General features: G+C 47.1%; 1 protein-coding gene across 2 annotated transcripts in view; it reads left to right on the top strand.

Moving 5' to 3' along the window:
• PRMT8 (protein arginine methyltransferase 8) overlaps nt 1–21,192 on the top strand; it is a 209,537-nt gene that overhangs the window by 173,591 nt on the left and 14,754 nt on the right. For both annotated transcript variants that reach the window (XM_025402041.1, XM_025402040.1), the window contains exons 5-7: nt 9,483–9,625; nt 10,249–10,336; nt 18,555–18,670. In XM_025402041.1, coding sequence (XP_025257826.1) covers nt 9,483–9,625; nt 10,249–10,336; nt 18,555–18,670 — 347 coding nt within the window. The remainder of the gene's footprint in view (nt 1–9,482; nt 9,626–10,248; nt 10,337–18,554; nt 18,671–21,192) is intronic.

The following is a 21,192-nucleotide window of genomic DNA, read 5'->3' as shown; positions in this document are numbered from 1 at the left end:
GATGGGGTTTCACTGTGTTAGCCAGGATGGTCTCGATTACTGTATCTATTTATACGTATTGTCAATCAAGTAGGAACTCACATGATTAACTCACTCCAGTGTTAACCAGTACCATGGAGTTTCCTCTCATTTCCTCCCTTTCCACATTTCTAACTCCTTTCTCTAGCAGAAAAACCAGACTCTCATTATTGGTAATATGTTGGCTTACTACTCATTTATAATATGTTTACATACCCCTGAATGTAACCAATCTCCCATTGTCACCACCTCCTGCCCCAGGCAGATGTCTGTCACCCCGTGCTGGGATCTGACACCCTTGCTGGGCAGCGTCCCACCTGGGCACCCTCCTCTGCTTGGGGAGCCGGACTGCCATGGTCCATGCTGACCCGTTGTGGCATCCACACCCCCACCATTTCCTGGGTTTGCTCAGCCCCACCTCATGGCTTTAGCATAGAATCGTTCATCCTCTGGGTTTTGATGGCTCAGACTTGATTCTATGCTACCGAGGCAAAGGCTTGAAGAGGGCAAACCATTGTCCCCAAGGGAATAGCTGCCCTCGTGCCCATTCCTCCCTTAACACACCTGTTCCAGAGAGGAGGGAACTCCAGGTCCAGGGGCCTCCATAGAGCCAAGTGGTCTTTACTTCTTCCTCCCAGGGTTTGCAACAGGTGGGTGGAGCCACCGAGGCCACCCAGAGCCCTGGCTGCTGCACCCGCTCGCAGCAGCGGGTGTGTACTCAGAGGAGGACAGCTTGGCTGCACGGATGCTTCCATGGAAATGCTTTTGAAATGCTGCAACAGCCAGCCATGTGGGTCTCAGGAGCGTAGGTGTAGAGACATAAATAACAACACGGGGCATAGAATACCTGCTTCCCAGAAGCAATCAGCCTCTCTCCCTCTCCACCTCCGTACGTGATGAAGTTATTCACATGTAGACACACACCCACAGGAAGCCACCTGCAGCAGGCACGCAGCCTTCACATGGCTTCTTCCACACGTGTGGCCCACACGCACGCTTCAGTGACTCCTCTTTGACTTCAGCACTAACGACTATTATTTCCTCTCCATCTGATGAGGAAACCAGTGGGCTGCCGAGATGCCGAAAAAGGTAGATCCATTGCGAAGGTTGACATAGGAGCTCAGAGGTTGATTGCATCGGTATAACTCTAGAAACAAAAAATGTATAACCCGTTTACTTCCTAGAAAATTCAAGGAAAAAAGCGTGCCCTCTTCCTTGTCCTTCTCCTACTTTTGCATGACCTAAAGCATCAGTGTCCTAGCTAGAAGAGACTTTAAGGTAGCCTGACACGAGGCAGTGGCAAGGGACAGCTGGGCCTCCGCAACTTAATGGTAGAGAGGACTTTGTCAAATCACTTCCCCTTTCTGAGCCTCTTTTTGCCCCCTTTAGAGGAGATAGACCAGTGCACAGCTTGTAGGGTTATGAGGGGCTTAGGGATTGTGGAGGTCAAGTGCCTGATATAGGGCCTCACATACAGTAGGTGCTCAAATGTCAGCTACAGGTCATTTCAGGTGTAATGCCCTACACCTTGATGATTCTTGGCCGCACACTCCCAGCCTTATATAGGTGACAATAAGTTCGGTGCTCTGACAGTAATCCTCTGTGCTTTGCAGCCACCCAGTCCTGGGATGATTCTCCTGGTGGGATTTCCACAACTGCTACACATCCCCAGTTCCTTCCCCTTTTGCTCAGGAGGGCTGTGGTTGGAGCATTCTCCTCTGGCCATGTTTTAGCATCTCTTTCACCAGCAGAGGGTTGTGCTAAGAAATAAACACAGCCAGTCCATGGGAGGGGCCCAGATGCTGCACTTGTGGCAATGCAGCTCCAGTTTCTGCCTGCCAGCAGTTGTGGAAAACACCATGTCACACTATTCCTAGCTGGAGATCAACTACAATCTGTTGTCTATCCACATGCTGCTGCCAAGTGATGCCTCCTAACCTATATCTGGTTGGTGGATGTTTTGAATCAATCCACACTGAGAGTCACATGTTTTTATTCGTATTCAACACCATGTTGTTAGAGTTGGTCTTCTATCACAAATGACTAAGACGCCCTACAGATGATCACTCTCCTGGGAGTCATTGCTGTTGGCTTTGTGATGGGTGTCCTGTGGTGAGGGTGGAAGCTCCTGTAGGCTGCTCTACACTAGGCTCTTAACCAGCTCTTTGGAATAGGGCCATGCAGCCAACTCATGAATCCACACAGTACTTTGTCATCTTCTCTCCTAGGATGCCATGGCGGTGGGGCCTTGTCAACGTCCTTGGTGAAGTCCCACGTGACATCCTGCAAGCGCGGGCTCTGGAGTCAAACTTTCTGACTCACACCCAGCTCTGCCGGAAGTAGACTGTGCTCTTGGATGACTTAGTTTATGTGCCTTAGTTTCCTCATCTATGAGATGGGAATAGTGGTTCATACCTCCCAGGGCCACTGTAGGGATTGCCTAGTTGCTGTTTGTAAAACTGTGGCACTCTGGAGCCAGCCCCTGACGGGATCCTGAGAGCTGATTGTGAAAGTTTCAGTAAATCTGCAGAATGGATGCAGTCATTGGCCACGGTGGAAGTATTTATACCACAGAAATCAGCAAAGGTGACAAACCAGGCTTCTGCCTCCTGGGGAGCCAGTTGTTAAGTATCACCAGCACACCACTGTATAAAGCACAACAGCATCCGGTAGGCACTGAGTAACAGATAAACGTTAGCGGTTGTTACGATTATTCCGTTTATTACCTTGACTAATAACCATGTCAAAAAAAGAAATGAGACCAATCATACATAATTATTTTTAATGAGCCTGTACTAGTGACTGCTGGCAACTGCTACTTCCTTCCCTAACTGCTCAAGAAACAACCCATTACTAATCTTCAAAGTGAGTTTCATGTATTCATCCCTTTGAGTATTATTGAGCCACGTACTGGGTCCTGTGTTTGTGGCGTGACTAGCACAGACAAAATCTTTGCTCTCATAAAGCTTACAGTCTCAAGGAGAAGACAGACGTGAAGGCAAGCGAACAAACAAAATCACGACATAATCACAAATTGTGAAAGTGCTTAGAAAAAAACAGCATGGAGTAATTGAGAAAATGGGGATGTGCTTTTTCCAGTTGGGTGGTCGCAGGGGCATGCTACTGTCATGTGCTGCCTGCCAAGAGTCGAGTGCATGCACTCATCTCTTCTCAACTCTGCCTTGAATGGCATCATTGGTGGCGTTAGCTTAAAATTGGCTGTAGTGGAAGTATTTACACCACGGACATGGGCAGGTGCTACAAACCAGAGCTGTTTTGTTTTCCCTTCTGGAGACCTAAAGGTGAAGACAGGGCCATGCTGAGAGCAGTGGGAAGAGTGTTTTACCCACCTGTACACATTCCCTCAGGTGGGAGATACTTTCTGTCCCATGGAAGCTTCTCCTGCAGGGAGAGAGTGATACCTGAGCCCTGGGGAAGCTTTGGTTGCCCTTTACATTCCCGTGGACGTCACCCACTTCACCCAGTACCAGTGCATTCTTGATAACCCCTGCTTCCCTTCGGCCAAGCCCACATGATCATCTGCCTGTGGCCACGGTGTCGGGTATCTGCCAGGCTGGACCACAGGTGTTGTTCTAAGTGGTGGGCGATGATTTGGGGTGGGAGGAGTCCTGGTATTGTTCTGATTAACTGAGTACTCCAGCCACTGCCTAAGAGAGGAGAGAAACCAGGCAGGGTCTCTGGCTAGGGAATGGCTCTGGCAAAGCTAGCATGGCTTTAGAGCTCCAGCCAAGCACACTGAGCCCTGAGACCTCAAGGGAGTCAGAGCAGGCTAGAACATGAAGCCAGGCAGAAGACACAGTGGGCACAAGGCAGATCCTCGAGTCCCATGTTCGTGGGTGAATGGGGGATTTGGGCAGGGAGAGGAGTACTATATTGTGGAAGCGACCACATTGAGGCTCCATGACACCCAAGGCTCCCTTACGCCACTCCGGCAACAGGGTCAGTTTGCTGTGGGACATAGTCCCAGTCCCACCAGACATTGAGGGTAGAGATACGGACATCCTTTTTCCCATCACCATGGGCTCCAGAATGGGCAGGTTCTGACCTCATGAGAGAGGCTTATCCATGCACCTGGGTGCCGGAGAAGGAGAGGGCAGTGGGGCAAGGCAGGGGCTGACATCAAGGGAGATGGATGGGATCTGGCCCCACCCTGGCTGCTCTCCATGGCTGGATCTCCCCTCAGCCTGCCAACGAACCTGACCAGCTGCAGGAGAAGGGTAGGTCAGTCCTTTGCCTTCTCTGACTTCTTTTCTCTCAACATCCCAAGGAGTTGCTCTGTGTCCATAAGAATCCCAGGTAGTAGGGAGGTCAGATGGTCACCCATTCGCCGGGTGAGGAAAGGAACCACGGGGAGGCACAAACGTGCGCAACAGGCCTAGGTTCCACCTGACTTCTCTAAACTCCAGTTCTCTCCTTAGGCTCAAAGAATAACGAAACCAAACACACAAGTTCCTAGGAGGATTACTGAAGTAACACACGGAACATCACTCTGCAAGCTGCTATTCAAATGCTAGTAATTTTTTACTGTCACAATTAGGACTAGTTTGAATATCTTTTGTCTCTTAACCCGATGCCCTTTTTTTTTTTTTAATTGCTCATTCATCCATCCGTTCATTCAGTAATGACTTTGACTGTTTGTGAGGAGTCAAGTGCTCCACTATATCCTGGAAATAGGAAGCTAAAATAGACAACGAAGAGAAGGAGTGCATACGCTGGAGGTGAGCCGGGCCCTCCGCAGGTGCAAGGCAGCCAGCGTGGGTGTCACCAAAATAGGTGTGTGAGCCAGGACCAAGGGAGTGGGGAGGGCGAGCAAGGGGCTTTGCTGCAGTGGGGCTGGCGGGGGGTTCAGGGGGCTTCACAGGCTCATAATGTGTTCCCTGTTCCCACGCATATGACCCTCTTTCCTCCTCTTCTGTGGGACAGGATCTGTGAGGACCCTAAAAATGATCACTCACTGCAGATCCTACGGGCACCAGCTGACCCTGATGGACGCACTGGAGGCTCAAATGAGGTTGAGCTGGCCTGATTTGTTTAAAAACAAAAAAGACCATTAATGAGAATGACTAGATTTCTGTAAGAACCACTCACACCACAAAGAAAAAAAAAAATTCCACTCAAAACCATTTATTAAAATCCTGGATGTCTAATTTACAAACTTGAAGCTCCAGGGGAAATTTTCCCATTTTGGAGTCGATTGCTCCCCGTTGTGCATTTAGTTATGATTAATCATTCTAAAATTTACCAGCCAGGGTCCTGTCACAGTTCGTTGAACGAACTTTCCATCATCTTTATGGAATAAAAACATGGATCCGGACAGTGACAGCAATGCAACCTTGAGCTGAGGCAGTTTGAGTGACGTGGGGTCCAGATTGGGCATGGAGCTCTGCAGCCTATGGCTGCTCAGAATCTTAATATCAATAGCTTAGACTCCCTTGAACATCCTTTGCATGGAGGAGAAGGGAAGACTGCTGCTGTGTGTGCCCACACAGTTCCTTGAACCAGCCTAATGCCCTATGTTGGCCAATAGCCCCTAGTGAGCTGGCATAAGCCCCAACATGAGAGGTAGCATTTTGTAGGTTTGGAAATTGCATCTGGAAGTTTAAGTGGTTGCTGGTGGTGACTACAGACTACAGGAAGAATATCCATGGTGATTCAGCTGGACAGTTGTATTTGGCTGCACAGAAACAATGTGACCTCTTAAAAATAAAAATAAAAGGACCCAGGAAGTGTTGAAAATGACAGTCACACCGGAACTCGCGGGCACCATCTTTTTATTGATGCCAGCTGTCTCCACCACTGAATCTCGCAGAATGCCTGACACAGAGCAAGTGTTCAGTACATATTTGAAGAACCACAGCTTTCTGACACTGCAAAGAATTTCAGATTCAACCTCCCTTCTTTTTTATTTTCCTAACGAGGAAAATAAAAGAGAGGAGATAGTTGATCGAGATTAGCTGTCAGTGGGAACAAGAGCATAAGTTGCTGCCTTTTAGGATTCCAGGATAAAGTTGTGCAGGTTGAGCACAAAAGCACCGGCGAAAGGGAATAACTGGAGTCTGAAAGCCAGTCCAGCACTGGATTGAAGGGAGATGTCTCCTTTTCCTTTGACAAAGGGCTCATCTCCTCACCAAGGCAACTGTGGGGCCATGTCCACACTGAGAAATGTTTGCACTTGAATAGATGTAGAAGGGTGATGCTAAGAGAACAGAAGTCCAGACTGTTGAGCATTTTATAGGGTTAACTGATTCTTCCTTTTTGCAAGCAGAGATTGTGATTTTTGCTATTCTGTGACCACTGTATCTATCTATCATCCATCTGTCTTCTATATCATCTATGTGTATCATCTGTCCATCTATCAATAATCTCTTGTAATCCATATTGATGAGGATACAGCAACTAATGGATAAGAGGGCTAACACAGAGAACATGAGCAGCAGTAACTGTCTTTGGGGGACACCCGAGGAATATTTCACACGTACCTGTTGTTAGACTAGATAATGGATTACTGCCTGTCTGTTTCCTGCAGCTCCTAATGGAGTCCTGTCCTAAAAACCTGTCAAGGGTGGAGCCTTGTTCTAAATACTCAGGGTGGAGGTCATGAGGCCCCAGAGGCAGGAGAAAACATCTTCCAGGGCTGCAGGGAGGTCATGATATAAATGCAGGAGGAGGACCTGACCCATAGCCACACAGACACAGGCAGACATTAGGGCGGAACCTTCAAGAAATGTACAAAGAAAAAAAAAATAAGGGATACCTGACCCATAGCCACACAGACACAGGCAGACATTAGGGAGGAACCTTCAAGAAATGTACAAAGAAAAAAAAATAAGGGAGGCCATTAAAGACAATTTTTAAGTTTACAAAACTAAGACAAGCCAGGCTTTGCGTGCAAATGATTCGGCAGGTGAGTCATGCATATATTTGTCAGTTCTCTTTCAAAATAGGAAGTAAATTAGGCACAATGTTTGCATGTTTAAAAATCCTTTACCCCACTCTGAATTTTCTTAGTGCAACCTGGGCCCTGCTCTCAGGTGACCTCCTGCTCTGGGGTCTCTGAGGCCCAGAGAAACTTCGACACCTACCCCTCCCAGTCCCTCCAGACCTTTTGGAGAATAGCTCTTCCTGCTCCTACTTTTTAATGGTAGGGGCTGATGAGTAGTAACCAATCGGGAGGGCCACACAAGCCTGAGCCTCACTGTAGAGTGATCAGGGTCAATGCACGTGTACAAAGTACCTTACTCCTTGTAGAACAGGCTGTATCTGATTAAAGCTTGATTAAATACCACATAGTGGAGAGTAAACTGTCATCAGAAGCTGCTAATGGACACTCCATCACCTGCATTATTCACTGTGAAGACACTAAGTAAAGCCAGCAAACGGTGTGTCCTTTGCCATCCAGGAGCCTGCAGTCCAAATTAATTTTCATGAAACTCAGATTCTAAGCAGATGTGGTTCTTTTGATTTCTACTCCTAAGTACAGGCCATTGTTCATTTTTCCCAGCAAAGCTCGGGCATGGCGTGAGGTTTTTTTTCAGAGGATATTGCAGAATGAGAGTTTCAGAGCATGAATATATGTAACCTGTCAAAGGAAAAGTTCAGGAAGAACAAGCCGACCAGTACATCGGCCCGCCAATTTCACCGTGGTCTCGAAGCTAGCTTGCTCAGATCTTTACAGCAACAAATATAAAAAGGGACCTCAAAATTTTGTATATGTTTATGTCAGTTGATCAAAACCTCAACTAAAAGTGTCTCCTCCCACAGAGGAACCTGAAGCTCTTGGAGATGATTCATAAGCAGAAGCCACGGGACAGGGGCTTTGACCCTGACCCTATCTGCTTCCCTTTCCATCTGTGGATCAACAAGCAGGAATATGTCAGATGATCTCCACCTTCTGTTGAGCTTCAGCTGTGGGCCTGGCACTCCACATGTGTTATTTCATTTAATCAATACAATCACTCTCTAATAGATATTGCTTTTCCTGGTTCTTCACTTGGGAATTGGAGTTTAGTTAGGTCAAGTAACTTGTCTAAAGTCATACAGCTAATGGTGAGAAGGTCTGGCTCTTAAACCTAGGTTTCCCTGACTGCAGAGCCCATGCTCTCATCAAATATCAATTGTCTCCCTCACAAACACTAGAAGGGCACCCATTTGGTACTGAGCCTGGCTGTGAACAGATGCAAAAGCAATAGAGGAGGCATCTATGCTTTCTTTGGGTTTGAATGGTCACGGTAACCTAACATAGGGTGGGGGCCTTGAGAAGAGTTTTAGAGTCATGTCTTATCGGATCTGGGCTCTGTTTCCACTACTGCTACTCAACCTCTCTAAGCCTCAGTTTCCTTAATTGTAAACAAAAGTAACAGTTGACCCTGAACACCACAGGGGTTAGGGGTGCCAATCCCCCACACAGTTGAAAATCCAAGTGTAACTTTTTACTCCCACAAAACTAAGCTACTATCAGCCTAGTGCTGACCAGCAGTCTTGCTGATCACATAGTCAGTTAACACATATTGGCTGGGTGTGGTGGCTCATCCCTGTAATCCCAGCACTTTGGGAGGCCAAGGCAGGTGGATCACCTGAGGTCAGGAGTTTGAGACCACCCTGGCCAACATGATGAAACCCCATCTCTACTAAAAATACAAAATTAGCCGGGCATGGTGGCACATGCCTATAATCCCAGCTACTTGGGAGGCTGAGGCAGGAGAATCGCTTGAACCTGGGAGGCGGAGGTTGTGGTGAGTCAAGATCTTGCCATTGTACTCCAGCCTGGGAAACAAGAGTGAAACTCCGTCTCAAAAAAAAAAAAATTAACATATATTTCGTATATGTATTATAGACTGTATTCTTATCATAAAGTAAGCCAGAGAAAAGAAAATTGTTAGGAAAATCCTAAGGAAGAGGAAATATATTTACTACTCATTGAGTGGAGGTGGATCAGCATGAAGGTCTCTGTCCTCATTGCCTTCACATGGAATAGGCTGAGGAGGAGGGAGAGGAAGGGCTGGCCTTGCTGTCTCAGGAGTGACAGAGGTGACCAAGGTGGAAGAGGTGGAAGGGGAGGTAGGCACACTTGGTGTAAATTAAAAAAAAAAAAAAAAAATCTGTGTATGAGTGAACCTGTGCAGTTCAAACCCGAGTTGTTAAGGGTCAACTGTAATGTGCTTACCTCACAGGGCTGTTGGAAGGATGATGTAATACTGTGCATGTAACAGGCTTAGAGCTATGCCAGGCACATAGTAATGGCTCGATTTATTTTACAGGGAAAACATGCAGGTAGTTTTCAATTATGTTGGTATAAACTAGCTTGGTGAAGGGTGAGCTATGTCACATCCTAAAAGTAGAATCGGAATAGGGCTGAAATCTGGATCTCTGGCCCTGAAGTGAGGTGCCTGTGGTTCCTGGGTGGGGTCCTTGCAAAGCATGGCCCTGGGGTTCTTATTTTCCAGTCATCACCATATTTAAGGGTAAAGTGGAAGAGGTGGAGCTGCCTGTGGAGAAGGTGGACATCATCATCAGCGAGTGGATGGGCTACTGTCTGTTCTATGAGTCCATGCTCAACACGGTGATCTTTGCCAGGGACAAGTGGCTGGTAAGTGTCCTGCATGCTGTCCCTGCATTGGTCGGCTGGCTATCCTGCTGCTCTACCCAAGGCCTGCAGCCTAGGGGGCATACGAGGACTTCAGAGAAGACTAAGGCTAGGAGGTCACTGCCCCAGGCCCCTCTCTTTAGAGCAGATCTGTATCAGGGACTAGAATGGTCATCTTGGGTCCAGCATGTGTAACCATCAGAGTGGACTTCTGTGGGTCTCACCTCGGCCTCTTTTGCAATAATAGACATTCATTCTCCCAAGTTAAAGGTCCGTTTTGGTCAAGAAGTACTTAGGACTTGCATGGCTGCCAGAACCAGGTGTGCTAGTCATCTGGGCTTCTCAAGGCCAAAGTCATAACATCTCTCACTGCTCCTCACTGGGTTTACCTTCACCCCACCTCACTTGTCCCATTGACTCCACTTAGGTCCCTTAAATTCTCCTTGCTCCAAAATAAAAATTGAGCATTGCTGTCCCAGCCCTCGCCCCAGACAAGGTGGCAGTCCACTGCATGAGAGATGCTGGCAAGGGGGTGCTTGTCTGGTGACTCTATGTGCGGTTCAAAATGTGATGTCTTTGTCAGGTGAATAGATTACGAGACCCATTTCCCCACAATTCATCAACAGAAACCTGGAGGGCTTATGTTTCCAGACCGGGCAGCTTTGTACGTGGTAGCGATTGAAGACAGACAGTACAAGGACTTCAAAATCCACTGTAAGTCCCCTCTTGCTTCTCCTGTGGACTTCCACCGCACAGTTGGGGTGGGAGGCACTCCAGTGGGCCCAAGATGAGCAGGCAGTGGCATGAACACCATTGCTGTCCCTGAGGAGGAGCTTATCTGGGACCGTTTCTGGAGCCTGCTCTCCAAATGTTTCTATCTAGTCCCGAGGGTGCGAGGTTTACCGAGAGAAAATAAGCCATATGGCTAGGATGAGAGAAATGTCCTGGGGTGAAAGCATGAATGCAATGTGAATTAAAAATTGGACTGAGGGCCGGGCACGGTGGCTCAAGCCTGTAATCCCAGCACTTTGGGAGGCCGAGACGGGCGGATCACGAGGTCAGGAGATCGAGACCATCCTGGCTAACCCGGTGAAACCCCGTCTCTACTAAAAAATACAAAAAACTAGCCGGGTGTGGTGGCGGGCGCCTGTAGTCCCAGCTACTCGGGAGGCTGAGGCAGGAGAATGGCGTAAACCCGGGAGGCGGAGCTTGCAGTGAGCTGAGTTCCGGCCACTGCACTCCAGCCTGGGCGACAGAGCGAGACTCCGTCTCAAAAAAAAAAAAAAATTGGACTGAGGCAGCAGAAGCTGAGTTTTTGCAGAGATCAGCGGGGCAAGTGGCTTGAAACCTGGGAAGATTCCGTTAGCCCAGAAGTCCACTGCAGAGGTCAGGAGTGGCAGGTCTCTTGCCAGGCCAATTGTTTCGAATCCTGCCTTGATTCCACTCCAACTTATCAAAATAATACTGATTCTCCTTCATATTCAAATACATATCATGTGAGGTTCTTTTGAGGAATAGGTAGCAGAGGGGGTGGGAAAGAGTGGAGATTTTGCTTTGAACAATCAGACAAAAGGCGAGTGTGCATGTGCATGTGTGCACAAGGCAGGGGCTCATATCTAAATGTGTATTCTTAATGCCTTATCAGCTAGGAGCGTGTGGTTCTCCGAGAACAATAAAGCCAAAAAACCTGGTCTGAAAAGGGCTGTTTTCCTATTTCTCGTAAAGGGTAACACTTCTCTGTGACACAGGCCTGATCCTTAATGAGATTAAACCAAACATGTTTTTGTAAAGTTGGACATGGCTGTGTCTCCTCAACCAGAACCAAATACAACAAAGGAGAAAAGCGCCCCTCAAACAGGCAAACCCCCAAAACTCCAAATTAAAGCAAGAGGCAGCAGCTCCAACCTGTCCATCAGACTGGGCACATCTGGGGTTCCTGCCCCAACAGGGCGGTCCATTCCTATTTGGCAGATTACTGTGGAGGCGCTCACAGATAGAACAGAAGAATAAATGCCTCCAAGAGGCTAAGACTCCATCCACAGTTCAACAAATTGAGGCTCCGTGGATTTAAACAATTGCCATCTAATCGTTGTTAGTGGCACTGATGAAAACTCAGCTGGACTCTGCTATGGTTGTGTGTATTTGTCTGGGTTCATCCCTTTCTGGAAATACAAAATCAAAGTGCGAAGTTCAGAGCCAGGTTCAGAAGAAGACAAAAGTGGGACGGCTGTTTGAAGCTCTGTGACCTGGAAACCCTCTCTGGTTGCTGTCTGCCTCCAGCCAATCTGGTATGATTTCTACTATTTGACCTCCTGGGGGAAGGAGGCAAAATACCAAATGAGGACAGTGAGAGGTAGGGGGGCCCAGGTTAAATGCTTTGCACACCGCCAGCCCTGAGTTTAAATCTTGGCTTTGCCATTTCCTAACTGGGTAACCTTGAGCAAATTATCTAATATCTTTGAGCCTCAGTTAAGGGATAATCTTCTCAATCCCACAGACTTGTCATGAGGATTAAGTGAGATGACGTATATTAAAGGACATGACAGTTCTTGGTCCTATAATGGGACTAGATGGGATCTAGTCTCTGACTGTAGCTAAGCCCCTTTCTGCCACGGGCTCTGGCAAGTGAGCCTGACTGCCAAGCCCCTGGTGGCTCAGAATCTAGGACAGATATACTCTCATGGAAGATTGCAGACACAACTCAACAGTGAGTGTTGATCAAATGCATGTATAAATAGGACATATTTTGCCCTGGAGCTGCAATTTGGAGTTCTTGCTGTGCAATTGTACTGAACAGTGTTTTGAGGAGGAAAAGTTCTAGGTACATTCTTCATTCTCACGTTCACTTAAATATTTATTGAGCTCCAACCTGAGGCACACCTCTTTAACAAACTTTCTCATGATTTCCACAACAAAAGATGCCTGTGTCGGGAACCGCTGCAGGTTTGCACATTGCAATGAGCCAGCCTGGGGCCGGGAGGGGCTCCTAAGGCACTGGCCCCAGACTGGAGATCATGTGATTTATTTCTTTGATTCTCATTGCGGTGTTCATACCTTCTGGAAAAGGAAAAAAATCTGAAGGTTAGCACCATCTTTTCTTGTGCCTATTCTAGAGTCTCTGAAAAATACCAACCTCCTCCCCACCCCAAAAGAACACTAAGAAACAGACACTTAAAATGTATTTAAAATACTGTTTTCTATTTACATGTTTAAAAACAATCTTTTTTTTTTTTTTTTTTTTTTTTTGTAAAGGAAGCAAACCCACTTACAAATTCATTTCAAATACATGGAGATTTTGGTTACTATGAGTTCTAAATCAGAAGTAAAGCACAAAGGTTGCTGGTTGCTAAGGCAACAATTGTAAGCAATTTTCTATTGGCTCAAGAACCAGCTAAGAAGGAAACATTTTGAAATGAGGCAGGAGAGTGAGACACATTCAGTCCCTTTCAGAAAGTAAATTGTTAGAGGGAGAGCTTTCTTTCCTTTCCTTTTCTTTTATTTCCTTCCTTCCCGCCTCCCTTCCCTCTCCTCCTTTCTTCTTCTTTCTCAACCACACACAGCAACATGGAAGTGTAAGAATGAGCACAATGCAGAACCCGCCCTCCATTTGCTCACCAATGAATAGAGACCACATGGAGAGAGAGATGCATGTCTGGTGTATACTAGGCTCACAATACATAATATTGTTGAAAGAAGGGAGGGAGGGAGGAAGGGAGGAAGGAAGGAAGGAAGGAAGGAAGGAAGGAAGGAAGGAAGGAAGGAAGGGAGGGAGGGAGGGAGGAAGGAAGGAAGGAAGGATGGAAGGAAGGAAGGAAGGAAGGAAGGAAGGAAGGAAGGAAGGAAGGAATGGAGGGAGGGAGGGAGGGAAGGAAGGAGGGAGGGAGGGAAGTAGGGAGGGAGGAAGGATGGAAGGAAAGAAGGGGGGGAGGGAGGGAGGGAGGAAGGAAGGAAGGATGGAAGGAAGGAAGGAAGGAAGGGAGGGAGGGAGGGAGGGAAGGAGGAAGGAGAACCAGCAGAGGGATGTGCAAGGTGTAGTATTTAACTCTTAGAGAGGAGCAATCATTTTACGAACATTTTCTACTATAAAGGAGATACACAGAATTTCAAAAATGGAAGGCAACTTGGTGGATATTCTATTCAATTTCATGCACAATACATGAATTGCACCCAGTGCATGAATCTACACCCCGTAGAGAATGAGAGAGATGGGCACCAGTTTCTTGGCTGATGAGAAGACTGGAAGAAAGACCTCACGCAGAGGTGGCAGTGCTTACAGCTTGATGATTGAAGGGCAGCCCTCTTGGATGGCTCAGCCGCTGTCTGTGGGCTTCACTTCCACTCATGACATCCAGAGTTTCCTCTGGCTCCAGCCCATTTTATGCAAGGATTCCACTTTGTTCCTGAGAGCCTAAAATGTGTCGATCTATTGTAAACACTTTCCCTTCTGCCCAGAGAAGAATCTGTAAGTAGCATCTGGTGGCACTTGTTCTATTTTCCCCTGACCTCATTGTGAGGCAGTCCCATTAGCCTCAACAGAGAAACTCAGATGGTTGGGGCTGGGGTGGTGAGGGAGGATGCAGCTACAGTTCTCTCCAATCAGAAATCACATTTCTCCCCTGGTACTTAATTTTTTTTCCTCAGGCTGTTTTTCAGATTTCTCTCTTTATTGATTTTCTGCAGTTTGATTCTGATGTGTCTAGGTGTGTTTTTCTTTTTATTTATCCTGCTTGGGGTTACATGGAATTCTTCCATCTGTAGATTGATTGTTTCGTTAGTTTAGAAAAATTTCAGCCGGTATTTCTACAATTTTTTTTTCTGCCTGTTTATCCTTCTCTGTTTCTTCAGGAACTCCCATTATATGAAATATTGTTTGATATTATCCCATGAAGCTTGGATCCTCTACTTTTTTCACTCTTTTTTTTCTCTTTGTGTTTAAGTTTGGATCATTTTTATTGCCCTGTTTTCAACTTCATTGGTTATTTCCTGATATATTCATTCTGCTAATAAGTTCATTTTAAAAAGTCTTCTTTTCTTACATTGTTATTTTGATTTCTAGCATCTCCATTGGCTTTTTGAAAAAGTTTCCATCTCATTAATGAAATTCTCCAGTCATTTACACACACTGTCCACCTTTTCCACTAGCTTCTTTAACATACTTAGTATAGATACTTTAAAATCTTGTTGGATAATTCTAACATCTGAGCATCTCTAAATTTGTTCTGTGACTTTTTTCTTACGAAAATAGGTCATATTTTTCCCTTTTTCCTGTGTCTTTGTTTTTTTTTTTTTTTTTTTTTTGAGACGGAGTCTCGCTCTGTCACCCAGGCTGGACTGCAGTGGCCGGATCTCAGCTCACTGCAAGCTCCGCCTCCCGGGTTCCCGCCATTCTCCGGCCTCAGCCTCCCGAGTAGCTGGGACTACAGGCGCCCGCCACCTCGCCCGGCTAGTTTTTTGTATTTCTTAATAGAGACGGGGTTTCACCATGTTAGCCAGGATGGTCTCGATCTCCTGACCTCGTGATCCGCCCGTCTCGGCCTCCCAAAGTGCTGGGATGACAGGCTTGAGCCACCGCGCCCGGCCCCTTTTTCCTGTGTCTTATAATTTTTCATTAATGCTGGACATTGTGGGTCAAAGGACCAGCAGAGACAGGCGAATCACATCTATGCCCAGAAGAGAGCATTGCCTCTGCCAGGCTATTAGAATGAGGGTGTGAGTCAATCCAGCCTGTAGTAATAGCAGATTTGGGCTTTGCTGTTGCTTTAATTATACACATTATGCCATAGTATAGTCCCTTTCAGGAGTCTGTTTTCATCCACTAACAAAAGCTTCACAGGTCTCTCTGATAGAATTTTTTAAATTTCTAGATAATCATTATATTTCTTGATGACCAATGGCTCTTACCCCACATACACTTACTTGGCATACGGTATACAATTGCAACAAATAATTAATGTGATTGATTTGTATCCTACTCCATCTCTGCTCCACTTCTGGTAAAAAGGGCTACTGGGAAATCAGTGGCTAGCAGAAAGGAGGAAAAACATCTAATGCCTTGGGTGATCTGTGTTCTGAATGACTGAAGGTGGGGCAGTCCAGCTGAGGAGATGAGACCCAAATTAACCCATATAAAGGTAACTAAGACACCAGGCATTGCAAAACAGTGCAGGCATTAAATGTCTGGGAATGACTCTCAATTCAGAAAGCATTATCTGTGGGCCTATTCCGTGCCAAATGCTGTACTGTGGGTGTTGAGGGTGCAGGAGAGGTTGTATGGTCAGGAGCGTTTAGAGAAGGTCTCACAAAGGCCATGAGACATTAAGATCACCATTTTGGGACTTGAAGACGCTAAAGATCATGTACCTCACAGGTTTCCAAACTGGTTGGAATTGTCTGTATAGATTTGTAAAACTCCAGCTCCCTGGCTCTCAAATCTGGAAAATCTGATTTAGTAGGTCTGGCGTGGGCCCTGGAGTCTGCATTTTAAAAACTGCTGCAGGTGATTCTAGAACACAGAACCACCGAACCCAAGTCCTTATTTTATAAGTCAGCCCAGAAAAAGGGATTGATTTGCACATGGCCACACAGCTTGCATGGCAGCAAAGCCAGAGCTCAAACCACATAATGATAACCACTGTTATGTGTCAAGTGCTTTCTGTGTGCCAGGCCCTGTCTTATGCACTTTACATATATTATCACATTTAATCCTCATAACAATCTTATGGGATCACCATCATTATCATCATTTCCACTTTAAAGAATCCTTAGAAACCAAGGCTTAGAAAGGTTACATTTGTGCCTAAGATCACACAGCAAAGAAGTGGCAGAGCTCAGATTTGAACTCCAAAGCCTAGGCCTTTAACCATGACACACATTGACTCTCAGGCTTCTGCTTAGCACTAGCAGTGAACTCAAACTCCAGGCAGAGTCCAGGGAGGAAAGAGCAGGTGCATAGCTGCAAGTCTCTTGAGAAAGACACAGAAGGCAATGTGTTTCAGTGTGTGTGTGGATAGCTATACACATACACAGAGGGTGGACAGCTATTTCCACATTCTAGAGGGAAGTCTTCTCTGAAACCTGCCCTGTTGCCAACGAAGCAGCCTCCTCCCCACAAAGTAGGTTTTAATTGGGAGTTTGGCACCAGCCTCGGGTGATTTAATGGGATTCGATGGGCATCTTTTCCTCAAACCGGAATTTCACAAGCACTCATCCTCTGGGATTATTTTCTCTGCCTTCTTTTCCCAAGAAAGAAGCTCTTTGTGTGCGGTATAAAAGAATCAGAGTCAAAGGAGCAAGCTGTCACTGACCATCCACACCTCCTGCCGCACGCACCCACTCTCCTAAACACACACAGGGACATACATTCCCTAAGGTCCTGTTTGTTTGATGAATGTTTTAAAATACAATTTAATCCTGTAAGATTTTAGAGAAAAGCATTTCTACTTCAAGGTATTTTGAAACCCGTTGAGAAAACAGATGAATGAGATTCAGGTGCCCAGAAACTAAAGAGTCTGCTAGGGCATCCTCTCTGCACTGTAGGGGGAGAAAACTTGCATTCCTGGTTGCTGTCACGGATGGGCCATGGCAGGTGAAGGATTTAGGGGACATGCTGGGCTTGAGCCCTTGCCCCTCTGTTTCCCTGATGTGTGATCATGGGCCAGATATTATATGTGAGCCAGATGCCAACTTCTCCCAGCCACAGTTTTCTTATCTGTAGCATAGCAATAGCCTCATGTGGTTGCCGGGTAGATTAAATGAAAAACCTAGCCTGGACTGAATGATCAATCAATGATTGCAATTATTGGCCAGGCATGGTGACTCATGCCTGTAATCCCAGCACTTTGGGAGGCCGAGGCGGGCAGATCACCTGAGGTCAGGAGTTCAAGACCAGCCTGGCCAACGTGGCGAAACCTGGTCTCTACTAAAAATATAAAAATTAGCCGGGCGTGGTGGTGGGTGCCAGTAATCCCAGCTACTTGGGAGGCTGAGGCAGGAGAATCGCTTGAACCCGGGAGGTGGAGGTTGCAGTGAGCCCAGATTGGGCCACTGCACTCCAGCCTGGGCGATGGAGCCAGACTAGTCTCAAAATAAATAAATAAATAAATAAATAAAAGAGCAATTATTACCATATTAAGGGTGATCCTGGGTCATCAGACTTGAATTAATTTCTCACCAACTCCTAAATCTTTCTCCCTCCCCAACAAAGTATCTTACGAGTAGCCCAAAGAGGACAAGGAGCACGGCTGAGAGGGTTTGTGTTCCACTTGGGGTAGTTTCTCATGGGGTGGATCTTGGCATATGAGGAAGGCAGAGATGCTCCTGGACCCACCCAGGTGAGAAAACTGAGGTTCAGAGAGGTTAGGTCGTTTGTACAAAGGCTGACCAGTAAGTGGTGGTGCTGGAATTTCAACTGTAGTTGATTTCACTGTAAGAGCCCATGATTCTCTGTGCTGCCTTAAAGGTTCAGTGGACGGGGACAGGAAAAGGGAGAGAGATGGGCCTTCTAGGTCTTCTAGGTGTGGAGAACAGCTGGAGCCAGCATAGGAATAAGAACGTAGAAGACAGATAAGGGAGTTCATAGGAGACGCTGCCGGCTTGGGGACAGGAAAAGGAAGAGTCAGCTAGCCTGGGTTCTAGTCTTTGCCCTGCCGCACTCTAGCTGTAGGAGCTTGGAGCAGTTTCCCAGCCTCTCTGAGCTCTAGTTTACCTAACAACAAAGTGGGACTTACGTTTTCCCATGGTCGAAATGGGAAATGGGGGTGAGCATTTGGCACATTGCAAAGTGCCCCCCGCTGAGCAGTTCTGCCTCAATTTTGATGCAAGGGAACTCGAGCTGCCACTCAGCCCTCAGGCACGCTGTGCTCTAGGACTCGGGGGGTTGGGTGAGCTTCTGGGGGTCCTGCGCCTGCCTTCACGTCTTGCTCTGCTCCCACAGGGTGGGAGAATGTCTATGGCTTTGACATGACCTGCATCCGGGACGTGGCCATGAAGGAGCCTCTAGTGGACATCGTGGATCCAAAGCAAGTGGTGACCAATGCCTGTTTAATAAAGGTCTGGACACTCATCCGGGGTGGACCTGGGTGTGCTGGGAGCCCCGCTGTGCCACCCTGGAGTCCAGGCAATGCCGGCTCCTGCACAGCCCCCACCTGGTGAGGCAAGGCCGCCTTGGCCAGAGCCTGCGGTGCTCCAGAAGCACAAGTCAAAAGCTGGCAGTCCGCCTGGACACAGCCACTGAGAGAGTGGCTTCATGGTGGCACGGATGAGGGAGGGCCCCAGCACAGGGGCCCCGGTGGCGTGCAGGAGGGTGGGGGTGCAGGGAGGGAAGGGGCATGGAGGAGAGGACACCTGGAAGAGAAGAGCATGCTCAGGTTTGGGGCAGTTGGCCCATTCAGAGGCAGACGTCTCTCTTAGGAAAGAAATCCAGGACCTCAATATGCTGTGTAGTCATCATCATGCTCCCGCCTCCAAGCACACCTCTGCCCTGGTGGCCTGTCAGATAGAGCTTCCAGCTGCCCCTTCCTGAGCGTCCCTGTTTGCACAAGCTCTAAACCAAGTGTGTCCAACCTGCGTCCTCTGGGCCACATGTGGTCCAGGATGGCTTTGAATGCAACCCAACACAAATTCGTAGACTTAAAACATTATGAGACTTTTTTGTGGGATTTTTTTTTTAGCTCATTAGCTATCGTTAGTGTTAGTGTATTTTATGTGTGGCCCAAGACAGTTCTTCCAGTGTGACCCAGGGTAGCCAAAAGACTAGACATCCCTGCTCTAAACACCTTTTCCCAAGGCTTCCTTCAGTGCAGATGAAGAAGAGCTAGTCAGCATCTTTGCCACACCAATCCCTAGTACATGCTTTTTATTAAAAATTCAAACATGTCCAGTTAGATAGAGTAAAGGTGAAAGGTGCCCTCTGCCCCTCCAGCCCCATCCTCCTCCAGAGGTAACCACTGCTCACGGGCTGGGTTGCCTCTGCCAGTCCTTTTTGTATGCATTTGCATTATATATGCTAATATATTATGTTGAACAATATAAAACTATTGATATTTGACAGTTTTTTTTAAAATAAAGAGAGACATCAATTTCATATAATTCAAACCAAAAAAAATTTTTTTGAGACAGAATCTCATTCTGTCACCCAGACCGGAGTGCAGTGGCACAATCACAGCTCGCTGCAGTCTCGACTAACTGAACAGTTTCATGTAGCTCAAGCTATTTTTTTTTTTTTTTTTTTTGAGACAGGGTCTCTCCCTGTCACCCAGGTTGAAGTGCAGTGGTGTGATAATGGCTCACTGCAGCCTCACTGAGGCTCAGGTGATCTTCCTGTCTTAGCCTCCTGAGTAGCTGAAGCTATAGCTACGTGCCACCAGGCATGGTTTTTTGTTTTGCTTTGTTTTTGTTTTTTGTTTTGTTTTGTTTTGTTTTTGTAGTGATGGGGTTTGGCCATGTTGCCCAGGCTGGTCTCAAACTCCTGAGCTTAAGCGATCCACCCATCTCAGCTTCCCAAGTGCTGGGATGACAGGCATGTGCCACCACGCCCAGCCCAGGTTAGTTTTTAAATTTAAAAATCAGCCCACCTGAGTCTCATTTGCTAACATGCTGGCCTACTATGCTCCTGCACGCATCATTCTTTTGCTGAAAGTGTCGGGGCAGGGTACTGAGCTGGAATATTTAGAGTAGGATAAAGGAATTGGAGTTCAGGGCCTCTAAGGATGTGGGGAGGTTTCTGAAAGACTGGTACAACTGCTGCTTTGCCCACATGGAAACTGTCCTTTGTCCTGGACACAAGCCTTGCTAGGAAGAACTGCACCCGTTGGGATGGAGTGTCACTGTGGCCTTCAGTAAGGACCTCACAGGGCAAATAAACCTAGAATGAACCTCATCAGACCCCATCAGATGCCCCCTCTCTTTAGTAACATCCTGCCTGAGAGGTTTGGCTTTGAGTCTAAGCCTCAGACTCTCCATTCACAGGGTTCTCACTATTTCATTCAGCCTTTTTTCTGGGTCCAGGCAGGATTAATTGTGAGCAAATGTGTCCTTTTGTTTCTCCATACCAGTCCCTCTGTCCCTGAAGCCTCTTCCTCTTTGTCATCCTAAACAAGAGCAAGGGAAGTATGCCCCCAACAAGAAGTTCACCCATAGTGCAAGGCACTTCTGTAAATGTAGAATAGATAGAAGTCTACTGGAGCAACTGAATTTGCCGAAATGACATGTGGCAGTGACATTTACCAGTAGGCATCTGCATGTAATGGCTTCAGCTTGGGGATAAAATTCCTTCAATGTTCTTGGACCCAGGTTGCTCTCTGCCCCGACCCAGCCCCCACTGGCAGTGCTGGCCACTGCATTTCTGTTTGCATTGCCGGACACGTCAGCCACCATCCTGGCTCTCCACTCCCCAGGCAAGAACTAGCAGGGCCTTTCACTTGGTTAGACCTGAGTGTATCCAGGCACAAAGCAGCCAAGGAGTGGCTGGAGGGGTGCGTGTTCTGTACACTCCTTATGAAAATTCCCGGGGCTCTGGTTCTGTCTTAGGACTCGCGACCTGTGATGATTTCCTGTCCCACGCTGGTCCCTTT

Source organism: Theropithecus gelada, chromosome 11, assembly GCF_003255815.1.
Source record: "Theropithecus gelada isolate Dixy chromosome 11, Tgel_1.0, whole genome shotgun sequence".
NCBI lineage: Eukaryota > Metazoa > Chordata > Mammalia > Primates > Cercopithecidae > Theropithecus > Theropithecus gelada.
The sequence above is the reverse complement of the archived record's forward strand: the minus strand, read 5'-3'. Positions and strand labels throughout refer to the sequence as shown.